The sequence below is a fragment of the Sylvia atricapilla genome, chromosome 2 (assembly GCF_009819655.1).
Source record: "Sylvia atricapilla isolate bSylAtr1 chromosome 2, bSylAtr1.pri, whole genome shotgun sequence".
Taxonomy (NCBI): domain Eukaryota; kingdom Metazoa; phylum Chordata; class Aves; order Passeriformes; family Sylviidae; genus Sylvia; species Sylvia atricapilla.
Window position 1 is genome coordinate 41,633,752 of NC_089141.1, and position 22,253 is coordinate 41,656,004.

The 22,253-nt window shown below is 35.4% G+C and overlaps 1 protein-coding gene across 1 annotated transcript in view; it reads left to right on the forward strand.

Annotated features, from left to right (window-relative positions):
- The window catches only part of LOC136357602 (probable ATP-dependent RNA helicase DDX10), a 157,941-nt gene that overhangs the window by 13,080 nt on the left and 122,608 nt on the right, over positions 1-22,253 (forward strand). The window contains exons 9-11 of the mRNA XM_066313022.1: positions 596-680; positions 13,230-13,331; positions 20,010-20,097. Of these exons, the coding sequence (XP_066169119.1) occupies positions 596-680; positions 13,230-13,331; positions 20,010-20,097 (275 nt within the window). The remainder of the gene's footprint in view (positions 1-595; positions 681-13,229; positions 13,332-20,009; positions 20,098-22,253) is intronic.

The following is a 22,253-nucleotide window of genomic DNA, read 5'->3' on the forward strand; positions in this document are numbered from 1 at the left end:
TAGCTGCAGATTTGGTTTGGAAGTAACAGTTCAGTGCGAAGCATGCTGCTGCTGAGTGAAGTGCAGCAGTTAGAAAATGCCTGTTATTAATACCATTCACAGTCAAGGTTGATTTTTGTCAGGCTTGGTCACCCCCTCACATCTTTGAGAAGGGCTCTGGTGCTCTGTATCTGACAGCTGAAGTGATGCAGTTCCACCACAGCCAACTTCAGGCCCCAGTGGGGTAGGATATTAACAGTGAGGGTGAAAAGTGGGTCAGTTACTGTTACATAATTGTTAACCATAGGGTGTTTTATTATCTCTGTGACACAAAGCATGTCTATTCTTGTCAAGTGTGAAATTATGTTCCATTCATTGCACTGTCATAATTTAGGAAATGAACACACAATTAATTTAACTTTCTTTGATGAAGAGAATGATTGTTTATGTATGCTAATACATGCAACTAATTTTTTTTTGTTTGTTTCGGAGGTTGCACCTAATGTCTGTAAATGGGTCCAAGCAATGGTTCTTACGTTAATTATGGAATTAATGCTCTTGAATAGGAGGGTTTTGAGTCCAGTGAACTTATTTGTGTACGTTTTTCTTTACACAGATTTTCCAGCAGTGAATTGGGTCATTCAGTTTGATTGTCCAGAAGATGCAAACACATACATCCACAGAGTGGGAAGAACAGCCAGGTTTGTTTTCACTTTTCATTAGTGTTTTAATGTTGAAAATGAGATCACTGTAGGGACAGATCATTAGCTAAAGATTTACTTGAAAAAAATTAAGATATAAATTAGAAAGAAAAAGGCTGTTATCGCTAAAAGAGCCTTTAGATTAGTTAAGAGTAATGATTTAAGTTAATAATTTCTTAGTGAGCTTCAGAGACTTGTTACAGCAGACCAAAATATCCCTGATTGTTCCATCTGGTTAGAGAAGATTAATAGTGAGGAAATAGGAAACATTTTTCTCTTGGTAGGATTACCTCAAAGGATGAGTTGAGTGTGTTGGTGAGTGGAAAAGCCTGTTTTGCTGCTGACATTTTTAGATAAATAAGGTTTTAGAATGTGGATTCAATTTCTTTGTGTCATTGAAGACTCTTCAAAAGAATGGAAATACTTCTTCCTTATTTTAATTTGGGAGGAAGGAATCAAATGTTAATTACAGGTTAAATTTTTAATTTTCTAAGTCTTTTGTGGACTTACATTCTTAAGCATAGCTTTAGTTAAAATATTTGTGGCTAAGCCTTTATGATCGAAGGGAGTTACCCAAGATACACTGTTGAAAACCAGGTCCTTCATCTCTGAAGTAGATTTTTAGTGAAACAGAAGCTGTTACTGCATGTAATTCAGGAGATCAAAAGCCTCATACAATTATCTGAAGGATGAAATGCAAGACCTAGCATTACATCTTGTCTGTAATTTAATTTGTTTGTAGTAGAGCTTGCTGTATAGGCAGTTGTCAAACCTAATGGCAGAGCAGTTGCTTAAAGTAGAATTTCAACACTATAAGGATTTGAGATTTGTGTTCCTGGATGAGAAGGCTCTAAATTTTGGTGACTGTACCATGAGTGCACTTCCAGCATTCTTTTAAAACATAGATGTTTTGTACACGTTTTCATTGTAATTGGTAACATTTCTGCCCCATTTTGTCTCTCTGCTTTCCATTTTCTGATCTTCTATAGTAAAAGGGAATGATAAATTTTTAAATTACTTTGAAAAAAACCTGTCAATGAACAAAGTCAGTGAGTGTTGTATATAATTAGATAAAACATGTAGCTATTTTGCTAATTTGAAATTTACATGTAATCTTATGCATACCAATTGAGAGAAAAGCATATAGGCTTGGTTAGAATTCTGTAATACTTTCTTTTTTGTCTTTTTTTTTTTTTTTTTTTTTTTTTTTTTTTTTTTTTTTTCCTAGTCCTATGTGCCTTCCACAGAAGGCTTGTAATTTTGTCTTTATGGCATACTGTCATCGGAAGGAAAAGAATGTATTTGGCACTGTTTAATTGGCAGTGTTTAGGATACTGGTTAAGCTCTTTCTGAGCCCTGTCATTCATTTAAAGCACCTCCCTGGAGTTGTAATCCTCAGGCCTTTTCCCAATTCTCATTAGGCGCTGAGAAGAGCAATTTTAAGTGAGTTTAGCATGGGGAAACAGCTCTACAGAAGTGCAAAGACAAACAACTTCCCTTTGTCATAATGCTTTTATTCAAATGTCTCTTTGAGAGGACTTCAGTCTGGCAACCTTAAGGGTCTGTCTTCAGTGGCCTCTTAAGTACAGCCTTTTGTGATTGCTCAAGGGTCAGATTTAGACAGAAAATTGGGGCAGAGTGTCTGTCTCAGGGGCTGTGAGCTGTGCTGGATGCCTACTGGGATGTAGATTGCATTTCCTTCTATGTGAATTGTTCAGTAGGGAGACCTATGGAAACTGGGAGTACATCTGAGCAAGTTGAGTGAGCAGGAGGGTGTTGACTGACAGTGAAAGCAAATTCATTCTGTAGGAAAAGCTTCATGGTATTTTCTGTTTCCTAATCTGATACAAAGATCAGCAGGTTCTGCCTATGCTGGGCATTGATTTTGAAGAAACATATAGACTGTCTCCATCCTTAAGGTAAAAGAGTCCTGGAAGGAAATTTGTTTAGGAAACTTAATAGCATGAAATGAATCTTTGAAAATAAAATAAGAGAGATGTCTAATAATTTGAAGTAAATACTGTGCAATAAGTAAATATGCTAATGCAGTTTTTGATGTGGGTAGTTGCAAATGTATTTCTCATTGAAATCTGAGTGTTGAGTAAGAAGCTTTGCTTGTTTTCAATAGCTACAGTTTGTATGAGAAGCTTGTGTTTCTTCTAGAAACTTGATGAAAATGAACTGAACTGCAATTTAGTAGTCCTCATTAATGAGGTTAGAGATAATTATAAATTTTCATGCATTATGACAATATAATTGCATAGAATGAAAGCTAAATTAAATATCTCATCTAATTAAGGGGCTGTGTTAAACTTTAATTAAAACTGGGATGCCGAATACTGTTTACTTTTGAAGTAAAATTATTTTGTGATATGAAAGTAAATATGAAAGGAAAGAAATTATGTTGGGGAAGGGGCTGGAAAACCTTTGGCTAACAATCATGGATCTGTTCCCTCATCTTACAATTTTGTAAAGCTTGATCTAAGACGAGAGGTAGCAGTTTGTTTTTAAGTGGATAAGGCCACTGTGTTCCCTAAGAAACATTTATCCTGCTGAAGATTATAAATTGCAACTCCTGCATTTTTGATTTATTGTAAAGGAAGATCAAGAAAATCTGGGTCTAGTCCAGTAATGCTTTTACTTTATAGTAGAATCGACATATATTGAATGGGGTTTTTTTAATAAACTTGAAAGTTACGCTACAGTTGGAATGACTGGAAGCTGTTTCTTCCAGTTTCTTTCAAAGTCTTAAATAGTTCACTGACAGAATTTCTAAAATACTGACAATATCATGGACAGTCCAATAAATAATTTAGGCATTATTTTTGCCACACAATTTCTTAAAGAAGTCAGTGGTTTAAAGCATTAGATTACAGTGTTTCCTGTGGGATTTAGTTTCAAAAACTCCAAATAAAAGCTGCATGTAGCAATTGCCTGCAAAACTAATTTCTTCTGGGTTTTAATTTCTGTTGATGCCTTCTATTCTGTAACATATGAAGCCTACAGTTGAAAGTATTCTTTGATGAATTTTGTGAAACAAGTTAGAGTGCCACTAGGGGACAGCAAAAGATAATAATTTTTGAAGCACCCTGATGCTCATTTATTTCCCTAACTGTTTTTCCAAACATAATGTCGAAGTTGTGTGGCATGAAAAAAGTGTACAGGGACATTTTTCTTCCAGTCTTGATTGCATTGGTGAGACAAGACACCAAAAAGTTTATTTTATCTTTTTATTCATGCATAGATACCTTCAATTTTGGATGTACCTATATCCTGGCAAGTCTCAGTAATTAATTTCTTTCTTTCCTGGCATTAGATTCATCCCTCCACTTGAAGTTTAATTTTTTTTTTTTCTTCAGAAGTGACTATTAAAAACTACTGCTTAGGTTTAGTGATTTTTCTGTCATGAGTCTTTTTTTAAAGACACCAACACTGGAATGTTAAACAGAATAAAGATTTTTGTTCTGCAGTTTTTATCTGTGATATGTCCAGGGCTATATAAGATTTAGGTCCGACTGACTCAGACTTCTGATGGTATTTAATCCAGCCTAGTTGATTAGATTTCTTCGGTGCTTACACTGACTTAGGAAAGTAATTGTAATTTTGTTGTTGTCATTAAACAGTGTGCATAAAGGTAGGCTTCTTTTATTTTAGTAAATTATGTTTCTGAAAACAAATGGAATAATAAAAACTCCATCTTCCCAAAGCAGACTACTCTGTTACCTGCCGTTTTTATAGTGGCTGGTATGATGATTACACTGAAAGAGGTATGACTAAAGACTTTCAAGAAGAATGTGTTTTTTGATGCTTTATGAGTACTGGAGAACATACACGCCTGTCAAATTATGGACAGGTGAAAGGGGCAGGTCATAGATGATCTTATTCTGTCATGTAGTATAATCTTTGGAGCTCATTAATGCTCATTGGGGCTCTGCTTAGGTAATTGCACATTATATGTGTGAAAGTGAGACTAACAGGCCTTAAGAGTAATGTGGCAATAAAGCATTTCAAAGTGCGTATGACTTAATAGTATCTTTTACAATGGTGGAACCTTGATTTTTATTTATTTTTTCAGTTGGGAAAAATATTTCAAGGATATGTGTCTTGGGACCTGAAGAGTCGGAGCAGCCAAGATGACAACTCTTTGATTATTTTCATTTTAAGACCAACTGTAACACTTTTAATGTTGTTTAAAAATAAATGCCATATTAAGACCAACTCATTATATTGCAGTCAAGTCATCATCCTAACTCAAGTTAAGTAAAAATAGCTGCCAGTGGAGGTCACAGGACATTGTTGACAGCACATTTAACTTGGAAGTCACTTTATTAAATTTCTAAAATTAAACACTGTATCCTAGCTACATTCTGATACTGGCCTCTGATGCTGCAGTTGTACTGACTGGCACCGTGTTATGCACTAGAGTTCTCTTCCTAATGGAATGGTAGGAATGTTCCTGTGTGCTGAATGATTAAGTGGCCAAGGTTATTATTACCTGCTGGCGTGAAGCTATGCTGTAAGCTGGAATAACAAAATAAATAAGCACATGTATTTTAATTCAGCAGAGTGGACACAGCTGCTCTGGGGAATGGATTGCTTCCAGTGTAGGCTGGAGGAGTCAACAATCTCCCAAGGTCTTTTGAAATCAGTTTATTCTAACACTAACTTGGTAAGATTGGTGAGCCACAAGAACCAGTAATGGTTCTTGTCTGTTATTTCTTGTGACCAAGACTGGCAAGCAAGGACACTCATCCGGTATGACTGAATGGAGGGGATTGTGGTTCTGTGGTGAGAGTAGAACCCAGATGGTTCTCTGAACTCACCAATAGGTATAAGTGGGCTACTTGCTAGACAGAAAAAGGATATTAAATGGTCAGTGGAAAAGAAAAAATAAACTGAATTTATCTCTGACTTCATACCAAAATTTGCTGATAATTTTTCAGGGATACTGAGCTACTATCTGTGCAGTGGAGAAATAGAAGTGAATAAAGCATTAGAAGTGATCTAAAGCAAAACTATATAATGAAGCCAGTTCACATTTTGTTGTTTAAATGCCCTGTGTGTGGGATGTCAGACTGCTCAGAACCCATGGGTAGAAGCTCTTTTTCGAGGGCTCAGCAGTGAGCACTGGCTGTCACAACTGCATTGTTGAGTTGTGAATAGTCAAGACACTTTCTGGTCTCTTGTAATTTTTATTGGGCTGCTTTGCTCGGACATGCTTTAGATGGTACAGCACAGTTTCAGATTGCTGTGCACACAGATCTCTTGTTAAAGATTTGTTGTTTAAAACAGAAATATGTATTACAAAAAGTAGCCATTGATCATGTAGATGAGATAGAAATTCCAATACACATTTATTTCCTGTACTCATTTGTCATTTAAAAAACAGAAGAGTAGATCATCATATTATGAAAGAAACCCAGCAGTGTAGAAGTTATTCTAAATGGTAGATAAAGCTCTTCCTATTCCTGCCTGGAAAAATAATGTTTTCTTGCTTTGAAACCTAGATTTCACCAGTCCTCATTATGTCACAAGGCCTAGAAGGTAGTATGATTGGAAATAAAGTTTTGCCTGAATTGAGCCTGATATCAATGACCTAAAACTGATACTTTATTTATGAAGTATGTTTAGAAATAATAGCTTATATAGTCAAATTTAATGGTTGAATTTTTAAACAAAATATGAATTATTGTACTTCTATGGAAGTCCTTAGGGGTAGATATGGATATTAATTTCTCTTTGTTAAAGGATAGTGGTGGGTGAACAGATTTGTTTGTTAAGTGTATCAGATTTAAACAGATCTGTTCAGAATAAAACTATCCATTCTGATGTGTTTTGGATGTATTTTAATAATGCCTTATATTGTTCTATTACACAAAAAAGTGCGACACAGACAAATGCCTGCATCAATTGAATATTTTTCCTTCACTACTGTAGCTATTTTGTAAAAAATTTGGAAACAGTTTAAAAATTAAATATAAATTAGATGCTAGAAATAGTAGAACTTGACTCAATCTAACTTTTTTCCCAATCCATCTTATATTAAACATGATTGCTAGGTTATTAGCTAGTAATTAACTATCATTACTTTCAGTCTCTGAATCTTTGCTCTAGAAACAGGAGTTTGTTGCTTTTTGTATTTTGCACACCAGTTTTTCCACGTGAGGAAATCGTCTTGTTCTTGATTCCTTGTGGAAACCAAAATTACGTGCAAAAATTTGAAGAGCATTATTTTTGCAAAATCAAGTGGTTCAGATTATTTCTGTTCTGCGAAGGGTGTGAATGGTGTGTAGTGAATAAATGATTGCCTTACATAGTGAATAACTTGGCTTCATTTCAGTGAAAGTAATTACAAAATATTTTGTATTTATAGTTTTGCGAGTATGTATGATAAACAAAGGGTCCATTAGAAGAAGAGTGGAAATACATAACTAGAGAGTGTATCATCATGCACATGCAAAACCAGGCATATTTACTGGGATTGGTTTTAATGCTATTCTGAATGCTTAATTTGTTGGCCTTAATGTTTTGAGGAGAGCAGTCTATTGCTTGCTTCTGGTAAATCTCCAGCAGATTTGATCTGGGTGAAAAAGAGGCAGTTGAGCAGTTGATCTGGCTTCCCTGGTCCCTGATTGCCTTTTACTGAAAGGATTTACTCTGGAGAGTTTCTGCAACACAGAATATCTGAAGGTGGCTTGTTGGCTTGGAATGCAATACCTTTGAGAATAGGCTTTGATTTAAGCTCACAAGTTTTGCAGTGATACCTTACTTCCTCTTATGTCTTTTGACAGATGAGATGATAGCATATGTTGATGCTATCCATTCTGGCCCAGATAGGCTAAAATTAGATCTTTAACCCAGCCAACCTGGTAAAGTCCCATTCAAGTTACAGATTAAAAAAACCCCACAAAATACTTTTTTTTGAGTATGGTGGTAAATGTGTGACATCCAAAGTATAAAATAAATTATATTTATGGTTCCTGCATGTTCATGTGTGGTAAATACCTTCAAAAACATTTTCACTTCCTGTATATTGCATTTTCTGTAATGGGAAATATTCCAGTTCAGGAAACCGTTATGCAAGTATCTTTATATCTGCAACCCTCCTCCCCCAAATTTTATGATTATCTCATCGTCTCAGTTTTCTCCTTTGCCAGTTTTTAAAATAGATTGTTTTTTCTTGCCAAACAAAGCAGAAATACTGCCTTTAACTCTGGAAATTTGGCATCAACTTACGTCTTCTGAAATACAAATGTTAGGGAAACATGTTGTAATACATCTGTTCAAGATAACCTGTATAACATTTCCTATAAAGTCTGCATATCCATGCATCTTGTCCTTACAGTTCCCTTTCTGTAACTTTTTTCCTACTGGATATTTGCTTTTACAGCAGAACACTGTTGCCTGATGACCATCATGAGATGATTCTCATTCCTCTTTTATTCTGACCACAACTCATATGTCACTGACGATTAAAATGTGGTCCATTTGACTGAACCAGATGTTACATTGGTCATGGCAAGGATGTAGAAGTACTCTGAATGTAGTTAGAACAAGCTTAGGTCTAGCTGAATGGCCGGGTGGATTTGATTAGCAACCACAGTATAATTTCATTTATTGCCATTTTAATAATGGTAATGTTGTTTGTTTTAATAGTATTGCCTAGGGGTATATGCAGTTGTTGACTGGATCTGATCAAGGATGGGTTAAGATAGGTAAAATTAGGCAACAATTGAGTGCCTATTTGGCCTGCATGGAAACTATTTTTTCCTCATCCTGTCTTCTGGACTATTGCCATTCTGTTTGTTCATGTGTGATCCCAGCTGTTGGCTCAGGGTGATTTTTAGCAGAAGTTAAAGATAGATTCTGTCATGGTGCATGAGCTATCCTCTTAATTTTTTTTTTTTTTTTTAATCAGATGAAGCTATTTGGCAACACTTCGTGTTTCTTTGCTAAGGAAATGGTGTTCTGAACATTTTTAAACCATTTTTCTCTGTTTGTAATTAGCCACTACCACATTGTCTTAAGTAATTTATCCCACTTCGTTTTTGTCTGCCTTTGGCACTTGCTCTTGATTGTAGGTATCTTTCTTTTTCTCATGTGCAATCACTGTAAATATAACCCTTTGCTTTATAGCACTAACGATGATTTTCACAGCTTCCTGCTTGTAAGTCGTGATTGAGTTGCAGAAAAGTTGGTTGCCTTTTTCAAAAGTATTGAAGTCAGTAGACTCTAGAAAATAAGGCAGATATGAACTAGAAGACTTTCCCCTGAAGACTTCCTGCAAGTAAGGTGCAATTTTCCATGGACTTGGAATAAATCATATCTTGTGCCCTTAAAGACTGTTAAGATCACAGTACAAAGATGAGTCCCTTCTCTGGTTTCTTGATCACCTTGAGGAGATGACAGGGTATCATCAATTACTACACAGTCCAAGAAAGTTTGATTACTTTCAGGTTTTTAATTTATTTTTCTTCAGCAGAGTCAAACTACATACTTATTGAATAATAAATCACCAGAGTAAATTAGCATTTTAGGACACATGTTAGGTTTTGGTGATGATGGACAACTTGAAGGCTGCAGTCAGCAAGAATAGGGAGAACTTCTAATATTGTCTCATCTGCAGAAGTAGTCCTCCTGCTGAAGAATTACAGTAACCAAGGTTGTTTCTTCATTGCTTTGTCTTCCGTAAAAGTTTAAAGGTTTTATGTGTGCGCTGAAAATAATTACAGAGATGTTCCTTCTTTTGCTTTCCTGGAGAACTTTATTCCTATAGGATAATAAGGGATGTTCTTTTCTCCTATGTTTTAGGCATTGTAAATAGAAACAAATTTTGTGCAGATCTAACTGATATTGTTACTGTTTATGCCAGATTTTAGTAGCTTGTCCTTTCCTAAGTTTGCTAGTGTGGAAGCTTTTAGTATGAAATACACAGAGGGAACACCTTGGAAAACTTAAATTTTCCACTGAAGCGTCTCTTCCTGAGATTATCTTTAACACCATATTTTTATGATTAGCACATTATGAGATTGGTTTTTGTTTTTTTTTTTTTTTTTTTGAGAAATAGGATAATACTCTGCCTGACTAAACCTCCTTTTTTATAGGCTGTGTTTTGCTTTCTTTAAGTAAACGTCCACTGAACAGATGAAAACCATCCTAGATGTTATTTAAGATCATTTGGTTCTTAGCTTTTTATCAAGTCTGTGATATTTTAATTTTCGTGTTCAGCTCTGAAGAATAGCATTGTTATTAAACTGTTTTAATTAATTAAATCACAGTTATCGTATAAAAGTTTCAAAAATTGTTCCTCCTTTACCTTCAGTGTTTTTAAACTATTGGCATTTAAAAGAGAATGTTTCCAAAACATGTAAGGAAAATGATTGCACTGCATCAGTAGTTTCCAGATATCTTTCAGTCCTTTAGAATTCTTGAAGGCATAGTTCTTGAGAAATATTTCTATGTTGGGTTTTTTTTTGTTCCCTTAATAGGTGGCAAAAGATGAGAAAGTCTTGAGAAAGAAGCCTGAAAACTTCTCTTTTCTTTATCTGTATTTTCGTGTCACTTTTTTTACTTAGCTGTAGTACTACTTTGTCTACATAAAGGCTTTGCAAGACTTAATGTAAACATTGAAATATTTGATGTCCATAGATACCAGATGTAATGCTTGGCTTTTTTCCTGAATTACCTATGGAATGTGCCTTTAGGATTTGTACTTTCTGAAGAAATTACTGACTCAGCATAGAAGGAGTTTAGTACTAATAACACAAAATCGACTTTTAAGGGTAAGACTGAAGGTTTATCTGATCCTGCATCCTGTCTCCAAGTGACCTTGTGGATACTGCTGGAGAGCTATAAAAACAAAACAAGCATAGAATGATTTTTCCTGTACTGTGTCATTGCAGATTTTGGTTTTGTGGCTTGTAGAGAGGATATCTGCACCCTCTGGCCTTTGATGAGTATTTCTTCAGTGATTTCTATGACATTGGCCTTTCAGAGTGTTTTTCACACTGAATAAAGGAGATATGATGAAACAATTTAATAATGCCAAGACAGGCACCCTGAGATAAGAAATACCACAAGCAACAAAACTACACAAATCTATGCCTTTTGCTAACTTTAAGGAATTTGAAAACACCATTTGTATGGGTTTATGTAGTACCATCAAGACTTTCCTTTACAAATGACAAAGATTGTTAAGAAGTTTAACAGACATCTTTTGCAGATAACAGATCATTCATGTAACTCTTGTTGGAGTCCTTTCCTTTCATGTCATCTGCTTTGGAGAGAGAAGCAGAACTGTGTTATTCTGTACTCTAAATTGGTGAGACTGGTATTGGCAGCAATAGTCTCTCTGTCTTCCTGTCTGGTATATAAAAGAGAACATTTTCATCCTTCTTCCCAACAGTGCTCTGAGAGCTCAGGTTCTTTTGATGAATAATTGGATGCCTTAGTAGTATGATCATCAATTTTTACAATAAAATACAAAGTTGTCTAAGGTTCAGTGGCTTTCCAGGATTTCACTGCTTGTTCAGGGTAGTGCCAGTGTCCCACAGGCATCCACCTTGTGGGTATATCATTTGTAATCTGGTTGGATTGAGATATATATAGACCTTTTGTAAAAAGTGCACTTGGTCTATGTAAGCAAGTTATTCCCAACCTTGATTATTGTATAAAGGGTGCAAACATTCATGGGGATGTTTGGTCAGCAGTGACAACATGCTTGGTAAAGATAATAAATTGCCTTAAGCCAGACATACGGATTGTGTTAGAACTCTTTTTTAGAAAGATTGTACAAGCTGATACTTTTGTATTAAGAATATTTTAGGTCTACTAATGAAGTGAATTTAAAATCAGGATAGTTTTTGTACAGTGCCAAAGTACTCTTACCAATCCATGTATAATCTTTAAATTTGCATGATGTTGGCATGTAACAGGTGTTTCTCTTGTATCAGTTTTATTTTCTCGTAAAATTTCAAAATGTAGAATGTAAAGCTTAAAATTCCATGATGAAAACATTTACTAGACTTTTGTAGATTATCTTTAGAAGTTGATATCCAAACCCATCATATATAGCATTGGGGAAAAAAATTTCTAGGCATCCAAGAGCATTTTGTTGTGATTTTTCAAATTCATCAAATGAAAGCAGAAAGCTGTAATAAAAGCTGTCAGACTGTTTTAACTGCAGATTTTGTTGCTACTTGCCTTGCTTACTGTGCTGTGACAGATAGTGTTTATAGTTTTCAAACAATTTTGCAGTACTGTTTTTGCCAAGTGATAACTGTTTATCCTTGGAGAAATGTGGGCTCCCTGTATTCCACTAGAAATTATTTTTGTCAGTTAATGGTATGATTCTTGTTTAGTGTGCCTGAGAACATCCTTCTGCGCCCCCTGGCTGCCCTAAAGAAGGGAGTTTAAAGCTGCTTTACTGAGCAACTTAGCAGTCTTGTTTTGCTCTGTCCTACACATTGCTCTCATCAGTTGGTTGTGAGTTGAATTCTATCCAATTTTGACATATTTCTGAAATTCAGTTGGAATTTTTTTTCTTTGTAATGAAGGACTGTGCAGTATTTTCCTATCAATCTGTACTCTTAAGAAGTATTTGTAAATATAGACAAGGACACAGTGTAGATATTACAGTAGGTACAGACTTGGTGTGTGCAAAAGTTCATCAGCACCCACTTCTTCAGTGGAACTTAAAACCATTGTGCTGTTTGCTAATGCTGTTGGGTACTTTGTCCTACGTCAAGGTCCTGAAGCAAAAAGCTGCAAAAGGCATGACCTGATATTTTCTTGCACAAGAAGAAAATGATCAAGAAGGTGCTTTAAGCATAAATTAGCTGATTTTTTAATGTCCGTGGTAACCATGTATCTTGAATAATTATCAGCTCATCTACATTTGATACAGCTGTTAAATGCTCTGAAGAGTGAATGCTAGATACCTTCTTAGGGGATCAGTCTGATTGTATCTTTTCTTTTGCACCTGGACACTGCTTCTGTAAATGAAAGAGCTCCTGTTTTTATGCTTTTCTTTCAGTGTTGTCTCTGAGACCTGTTAGCTTTTACTGAACATGTAAGGAGTTGTTATTTGAGACCAAGGCACTTACCGTTTCATAACCTTTCCCATCTTTGGCTTGCAGGGTATGCAAAGAGAATCAGTTTTTACCCAGTGTTCAACCTTGCCTATTGGCAAAGGGTGAATGCAAGTAGCTGGATTTTCTAGTACTGTAGTTCTAGTACATTTTTATCAAGTGCCGTTTCTTTACCACTAGTACTTCAAATCAAGGAAATAAAAAATTCACTGATATGAATCCATGTCTTAGCCCCAGATCTTTAGAACTCTAGGCGTAGTTTTAAAATCAGCTAATATAGGGATATTGGCAAGTCTCTTAACTGGTTTGCCTCTTCTTTTCCCTTTGTTAAGTGAGAGGTTTTGTCTGTTCTTTGGACTGCTTATAAGGAATCAAATGTAAATTGTCTGTATAAAACATCAGCTAAAAAAGTAATTTTTTTCATGTTTATTTGATGAGGTTTTTTTCTCCTTCTGATCAGGTACAAAGAGGGTGGTGAAGCTTTGTTAGTATTACTTCCTTCAGAAGAAAAAGGCATGGTGCAACAGCTGGCACAGAGGAAAGTACCTATCAGTGAAATCAAGTAAGTGGCTAATGGCCTGTCTGTTATTCAGCCTTCTTTCTGCAAGACTAATATGTGATGAGTCTGTGACAATCTTGATAAAGTACTTTAATTGCCTGGAGCTGGACAAATCGGAGAAATGAATTAGTTTTGGTAGTGTTGTAGAAGGAAAAGACCTTGAGAGGTTACCTATTTTATTGCTGTTCCCAAAGGCAGGATGCTGCACAAATCATTCTTATCATATTCCAATTAATATGTTCACAATTTCCCAAAGAGACCTCATCCATACTCAACAGTTACTACCATTAACATTTTTTTCTTCAAATGTCTGATAAGACTTGTAAGTAATTTAAATGGAGTATTTCTTTTGTCTTGTGCCAAGAATATATGGAAAGTGATGTATTCTCTCACTCTCTGCAGCTACTTTTTATGTAATTGAATATGATAATGCTCTCTTTCTCTTTTGCAGATTAAACAATTACAATTTCTTTAATCTGTTCCTTTATGTTGTTATTGCTGTTATCATTTTTGTTTCTCTTATCTGTTTTTTCTTTACTTCTGGACAATTTCTCCAATTGGTCATGACTGTTCTGAATCAGTTAGTTGAGGGATAGGAAGTAAAAGATGGTCATTTTACATACTTAGAAAGGGGGTTCCAGGAGAATCCTGTAAGGAGCTATGCTGTGTATACCAATAGAATTGATTTTGAGAGTTGCAGAATATAACAATACCAGGTTTAAAAAAAAAAAAAAAAAAAAAAAAAAAAAAAAAAAGGCTATGTTTCCATTTTCTGTGAAATGCAGAGTAATGGATATGTAGGAAACACAAAAAGCCTAACTATAAAAATAATAGAAAGAAAAAAGACTACCACTGAAAGAACTGATGGTAGTTTCTTATTTTGCAGCTATTGATAGGAAGGAGTTTACTGGGTTTTGAGCTTGTCAGTCTGATGTTGAATTAGAAGAGAAAAGAGAATGTGAAGGAAATATGGAAGAAAAATTGAAAACAAGCCAGAAAATGTGATATGAGCCCGACTCAGTTTTTAATACTTAGAAAGTTCAGGTCATACCATGCCAAAAATCATACAGCAGAGATATAAGAAATCAGAGAAGGATGACAAGGTAGAAAATGTAAGTTTCTGTATGAGTGGGTATGAGCAAAGCTAGGACTGTTTTATTTTGAAAAGCTGTGGCTTGCATGTGAAGATACAGATATCTAGGCAAAGAAGAAAATTAACTATACTGTAGAACAATGGTTTTTGAGAAGAAATCAAATTAGGATGAAACTTCAGGTGATTATGTACACTTCGTTGCATAATCTTCAGGTTTGCTCAAAATTTACAGGTTGACATTTCTTCACAGAATAGAAACAATGCATATAGCACTTGATGGATTTAAGGTTTTATTTTTTTTTAAAGTATTTTTGTTGTATAGGATATGCCATTTCAGAGGCTCTTCTGAACTGAACTTGTAACTGCTATTTCTGTGTAACAAATTGAGTACACAGCAGGTGGTGAAATAAATCCACCTTTTCTGGTTAAACGTGTATCAAATCCATACAGGATGTGCACAAATTTCAACCATAAACTATTTTTGCTAAAACAGTGAAGTAAGTACTAGCACGCAGTCCAACAAGTACTTAATGACAAACCAAACAAAACCTCACCAACTGAATGTGGATAATATCAGTAAAGATATGGGAGTCTGATATTTTCTTTTCCTTCAAGCATCACAGTGCTTTAAAAGGATCTGTTGTATAACCACTGCAGTAAATTCTCTGTTAACAAACTTCATCTTTTTCCTTCTTAAAATGGTAGTTATTCAAGTAATTTATCTTACTTTTATATTCAGTAAATAAATGTCTGATCTCATGCACATTATAAGTATTTCCCCTTTCTTTGTCAGCTAAGCTTTTAACTTGGCAAGTAATAGTGTTAATTGTTTGAACAGCTTATCAAAGGAAGTGGTAAAAAAAACCCCTCTTTATGCTGTATTTATTCATGTAGATTGAAATCCATGTTTTTGTACAGGGATATTAATCCAATTTTAATAGGGCCAATATTTCACCATGCATAAATGTGTATTATATTTATAATCCAAGTTAGGTGCGTCTCTGGGGAGACATTCATGGCTGCATCTCTTAACATACTGTTGTTAATCTGATGTTACTTTAATGGAAAACTCTGGTTGGTTTGGTTTTGGTTTTTATAAAAAATACCCCAAAAATTCATTCTTGTACCATATAGGACATATGTATTATAAATACATTTAACTAATATTCTTAATTGGAATCATTATTAGAAAAGTCAAGGATTTTGATTGATAATATATTTTAACAGCCTGCCCCTACGATCCAGTTTTTCACTCTTCAAAACAAACTTTAATAGAATTTATAACATCATAATGAAGGGGAATGCTTTCACTTAGAATTGTCTGCCTATTGTGTTAAGATTTGAAATATGTAGCATTGTCCTTGTAAGATGCTAACTAAAATCCTTAAAAAGTTATCCTTGTAGTTACTTGTGGATTGCAAACCAATTTGATTCTAGAAGTTTTTAACTACAAATTTTCTCATGTTGTTTACTTCTAGCCAGGTTCCCAATTAATACAACCCCAGTGTGTTTTGTCACATTATAAATTGTTTAAGAAGTTGCATGAGCTCTTGGATCATGCTCCAGGTCTTGTGGTGAAGTCTTCTCCTGTTGTTTGTGCTTATTCACCTAATTATAGATCCTTAAGAATTCTAACTTGAGAATTAGAGGTTAATGAGCATTGCTCAGTGACAACAGAGTTTAACTCTTGAAAGCCTTTTATGAAAAGCTTGATTCTAAAATGTCTGTTCAAGTGTTTTGCTGTTCTTATTAATATGTTGGCTGGTGTAGTGGTTGTAAGAACTCTTGTTACTTTTCTTATTTTGTAGTTTTTGATTTGCAAACTATTTTAAATGTTGGTTTATTACATATAGATGGACCTTTTAAAACCACTTCATAATTTTAAAGTGGATAAAGGAAGAACTTTTCTATTTTCCTTGATACCTGTTTGAAAGACTAGGGTTTTAGGCTCTTTCCTTAATTTTCAGTTTTATATCTAAGCTGCCTGTAAAGGTTTTCAGTAAACTAGTCCCTTCTAATCAGCCCAAGCTGCCAATTTACAGGTAGTGCTTTTAACAGTACATAACTTTTTCATTGTTCAAACAGAGCAAGAAAAAGTGCAAAATATGCAGTAGTAAGTATCTTAGAGCATTCAAATATGGCAAAAAGGTACTCTGAAAATATTAAGTGGTATATTAATTTCTTAAAGGAGTCTGTAATCTCCAAGTTTTCCATGCAAGCTGTAAACTTAAATTCTTTTTGATAGTATTTTGAGGTTACTTTGTAGCCTCCAACTTTGTTGGGTAAAAAGATAAGAGCTGCTTTCTCAGGGGTTACCATAACAGATTTTGTGTCTAGAAAATTTTATCAAAAGAAGTGCAAGTATATAGATAGCCATGATGTAATACCACGTTCTTTAATATTGTGGCAAAAAAGTTGTTTTTTGAAGAAAACAGCAATAACAACAACAAATCACCTTTTTTTCCCCTTCTTTTTTTCCTTTCTCACAGTGGGTAATACTTGGATGTGTATTCCATACATTGGTAGTATTAGTATAGGGGATCTGTTAAACCTCACTGCCTCCCAGTTGCCATAGTTTACTGTAAGACAATACATTGGTGTCACTAATCAGTGTGCTTATATACCTGTGTGTGATCTGCTGGGGTGAGCCTTCCTTAGGTGCCAGCCCTTCTCCTTCCCTCCAGCTTCAGGCTGTCCAGTGTAACCACAGGGAGCCACATTCCGGACTGAGAGCACAGGGCAAAACCTGCTGCTGCTGCTTGGAAGCTGGGTGGAGAATGGAAACTGTTTCGCTACATCAGGGCAGCAGGGTCTTTTAGGTGATTGTTGATCTTTCTTTCTTAAATTCTGGAGAAAATTTTGGAGTTTTGGAGTAAAATGGGGAGAAGACAATGTCTAGTTAAAACAGTGCTTGTATCCTAGTATTAGAACCAGGGAAAATGAGAGAAAATCAAACCATATATCAACCAGGACATTTAGAGATTGCTATCTGATCAGTTTATAAGGCCAAGGAAGCTGGGTTCATGTTTACATATGGCACTGTCAAGTGTGGCCATACATGCAACTGGTAGGCAAAACTGTAGCTTCAGAAAGTCATACTGCTCTGTAAAGGTAAGATACATGATCACAGAGTGAAAAATAACCAGCCAACTTAAAATGACAGACAGTGTTATAAAATCCCCTTCTGACCCTTGGTTTAGCTCACTGTTTCTTAGCCATTTAGCAAGATTATAAATTATGATAATTCATTTCCATGTTCCATGGTCACATGTATACAATTTATTGTAAGAGTTCTATTTGTTCAGAAAGAAATGACATACTCATTAAGCCAAAATCCAATTTAACAGTGGCCAACTTTCTCATTTTTTTGTATCTCAGCATGAGAGGAAGATGATAGTGGGTGACTGTCATGATACAGTGTTGGAGAAGACAGAATTTAGTACTACTTCTGTTTTTTAGATAGTCAGTGCTGTACATTTGCTCATTCATTAACAAACACATAAGCTCAAAATGTGCCTGGGGTACCATGTTCTTAGCTGACATCGCTTAGATTTATACCACATTATCTAGCCATGCTTTTAAATGTGAAGTATCTTGTGGGTTTTTGTCTTTTTCAAGCCCTTTTCTTGCAAATTTCAAATTACTCAAAATTTATATGCAGTCTACAAAATGTTGCTGTATTTTGGCTAGAGTTGTTGTCTGTTATGCTTGGAACCTTAATGACTATAGTCTCTTATAAATAATGAATCATATTCCTCCAATAATCAAGTCATAGAAAATAATGAGTAATAGCATGTCCAGGTGAAAATTGGAACTTTGTCAGCATTTTGACTTTGACAGTGGCAGCAGGGAGTAGTTGGCAGTCTCAGCTACTCTTTGAGTAGTGATCCAAGGCCATTTTTGCATTACTTAAAGATTTCACATAGACCCTGCTTCCCTATTTTATGAGAACGTACAACTGCCAGATGCTTTCCTCGCACCAAATACAACATCTTCTGTTTCTTTCCCATTCTTAAAACCTGCAAATGCTGCTATGGAGGATAATCAAACTGATGAATCATATTTTGCTTCTGTCTAAGCTATGTTAGCTGTTGTGTATTTGCTTATTTTCTTTAGGTCCTTACAGATTGCTTTTTTTGGTATCAAGAGAAAGCTAATTATTTAACTTCCTTTTTGCCCCTTTTGAATATGAGCACTATATTTACATGGCCTGTTTGATAGGATTTTTTTTTTCCTTCATCTCAGATGAGTTCTTATGATTAGATACAACTGTGACTCCAAGTGTTTTTGCTTTCTCTAGTTGCTATGGAGCAAATTTCTTCTGACCCAGCTGATTTATCGGAGTACTTGGTCTCCCATGATTTGTGATTCTGGTGTGAGCTTGCTCTCTGCTGCAGCTGTTGTTAGCTGACTGATTGCAGCTGCCACTTTGAGTGACGACAAGGAAAAAAGGCACTGGCTAATTTAAGGGCTTTGAGGTCATCTCTTAATAGCTTTCCTATAACTTTGCAGCAAACCAACACTTTTTTGGACTGTCTTACTACTGGCGTTCATATTAATTTTTTTTATAACTCATGCTGTCCATTCCTTACTTTTTGTATCATTATATTTTCAAAGGTTTGTTGGTCAGTTTGTTCCCCACTCAATTTTTTATGCTTCTTTTTTTCTGTCTTATGTCTTTACATTTTTAGAGCGAATTATGTGCTGTCTGGAGACTAGAACTCTCAGATTTTTTGGTCTTTCACTAAAGCTGTTGCTAATAGTGCTTCTGTACACGGTAGTTTTCCCGTGGCTGTGTCTGAACAGAGTGAAGAAAATGAAATTGTAAGGGAATGAAGTTTGATACTTGTTTTCATATATAGTAACAATAACCTCCCACAAAGTTTGCTAGGTTGTGTGATACACTGGGGTGGCAGTAGCAGCTCAAAAGTAGATGAGAAGAGATCTGGGCAAATAAACCTCCAATAATGTAGGTATCACTGGAATAAGTCGAAAAATTCAGAATCTGGGAGAGGACCTGTATATCTTTTTAGTAGGTTCAATGGCAATTTCTATAGTGCAGTCAATATTCTTTATTTACTTGAGAAGCTCTTAAATCTGTTTAATCTCTGTGTCCTTTATTATTGCTCACCTAGCTATTCTTTCTATGAGGTACTTAAATTTCAGTATTCCTGGCACAATTAATCTTATTTAAGCTTTTAAAAATGCTGACAGTGTCCTTATGAAGACTTTTATTTCGGTATAAAGTAGTACTGTAATTCATTATACTGTTTCTGTATTTTTGCAATATTTTTAATAAAATCTTAAAGTTCTTTTCTGCTGATTTCTGCTTTGCCTTGGAAGAATTTTCACTACCTTCTGTGAAAACTGTCTGAATAAAACAGCTGCTCTTTGTATTTTCTGCATTATTTGTGTGAGAAGGATAATCTTCATGTTTAGTATGTTTCCATTCTGTGCTATTTCAGTGGTAATAGCTCTGTGCATATTAAAGCTATGCAATAGGTGTGGAGATGCTCCTGAGAACATAATAGGTGCTTATTTTGGCATGTTCTAATAATTAAAGCTGGGTTTTTGTTTGTTTTAATTAGAATTAATCCGGAAAAACTTACAGACATCCAAAAGAGGATGCAAGCGTTCTTAGCTCAAGATCAGGAGTTAAAAGAGAAAGCTCAAAGGGTAAGTCAGTCATCTGCTACTCTATAATTCTTGGGGCATGTTGGTTGAATAGAATTGCTGTTCGAATACCTAACCAGCTCAGACATGCCCTGGAAGCAGTGTTCGGAACTGAAGAACCACCAGAGATAATTGAGAACTTGGAGAATCTCCTATATTAGGAGAGAACATAAATTAGAGGGTACCAGAGGCTTCTGAGAGATGCACAGTGACAGCAGAGGAGGCGACAGGCAGACATTTCTGTACAAAAAGCTCCATTGAAACCCAGAAAAAGCCTTACTTGTGAGAGTGATTGAACACTAGAGCAGCAAGGCTCTGCAGTCTCCAAATGCTGGTTATTAAAAACTCGGTTCCTTCCTGAGCACCTTGTTGTAGCTGACCTTGGTTTGAGGAGGTGCTTGGACTAGGTAGTCTCTGAAGTTTCTTCTCTACTTCAACTACTCTGAGTTTCTTGGAAAGCTGATACAGAAGTTTTCAGAATAAGGCTACTAATACCAAAGGTTACTTAAAAAATAGCAGATTACTTACTTGACTTGAAAAATTAGAAATATGAAACCACTTAGGCTTCAACAAGCACCTTGATCAATATTGTCATGTATCCTGAATAAATGTGACAATTTGTCCTTTTTCAGGGTAAATATCAATGCATTGAATAAATCATTTAAACTTTTGTTTAGATTTAACCTCAAATAACTAAGTAGGTTCTTGATGAGAATGAGCTTGATTGTAAAAGATACTTTCCATGGAAGGTAGACTGTGAAACATTTCTGGAAATTGCACTGCCTCTTGCCATCACTAAACATGTTTGCTGACCTTTTGCTGGTTTTATAATATTTTTAGGCCATGAACTCTTTGGAATAGAGCTTACTACTTGTTTTATTGAAGCACTAAAATATATTGGTTTTCTGAGGCTGGTTGGTTTGTTGGTGTTATGTTTTGGTTTTGTTTCTGAACTGTTTATATCATTAGCCTGTGAATTCTGTAGTTGTTTCAAGTCTCTTCAAAACTATACAAAATCAAAAGCACAAACTGAGATGCAGGGAAACACAGTTGGAAGGATAATAGGCAAATCTTTAATCTCATTTTTTCTTATATATGTTGGTCGAATCAGAAGAGTACAACCAAAGGCCACAGAGTGAAAAATCCAGAAATACCAAAACTCGAGAAATATGTGATTGCAGACATTCTGGATTAGTGTTAATAACTTTTTATTTGTGTGAGCTAGTGTGGGCATTAATGACACTTGAATATATACTGGTAAACCTGAGTGGTAGGGTAACATGAAAATAGGATGTGAAAGCTTAGAGAAACCAGGAGTTTAAACTCTCTGTTGAACTGGGACGTAAAATAAGTCAGGTTGGAATATTTCAGACTCTTGAGATTCATCTCAGCTGGCTATAGAAGTCCTCTGTGAGTTAGTCTGCCTGAACTTTCATTTATAGCTGACAGGGTGGAATAAGCACTCCTACAATGCCTCCTGGCACAGATACCTTAAAACCTCTTTGGGATGGATGGATGAATGGTGGTTTCTTTGTGCTGCAGAAGTAGGCTATGTGATGCGACCTGTCTTGTAGGCCTGCAGTATGGACATTTAATGAGTCAGAGGAATGCTATTCTTACTTTCCTACACAAGGAGATTTAAATCAAAGTGCCTGAGGAGCTCAGTGGGAGCTTTGTGAATAAAATGTCTAAGGCAGTGTTCCAAGGCAATGTTTTTCAAGACTATTTTTGGCATTTAGGTATTCCAGGTTTTTGTAGTGCATAAAGCATTACATGAAGTGGTGTGGAATGTCAGTGTCAGCTCCATCCTGGCTCTGCACAAACCAGAGACATTGGTGATTTGTCACGTTCACTTCCAGCTGCCATGGGAAGTTGCAGTTACACCAATTTATGTCAGAAGTGACAGAACAGCTGGCTGGGGGAGGACGAGAGTTAGAGGAATCCAGCATCATCTGACTTGGAATGAAAACACCAACAAACCTCTGTTTCTGCCTTTGGCTTTTTAAGATCTCTTAAAATGCAGAGAAGGATCATTCTGAATTGAATAGAAGAAAATAATGATAAAGTTTCAAAATAGCCCAAGAATAAAATCAAACGTATGCTGTCTGTCAGTATTGCAGATACAAAGGTAAATTAGTTTTGAAAAATTTTAATTGCCA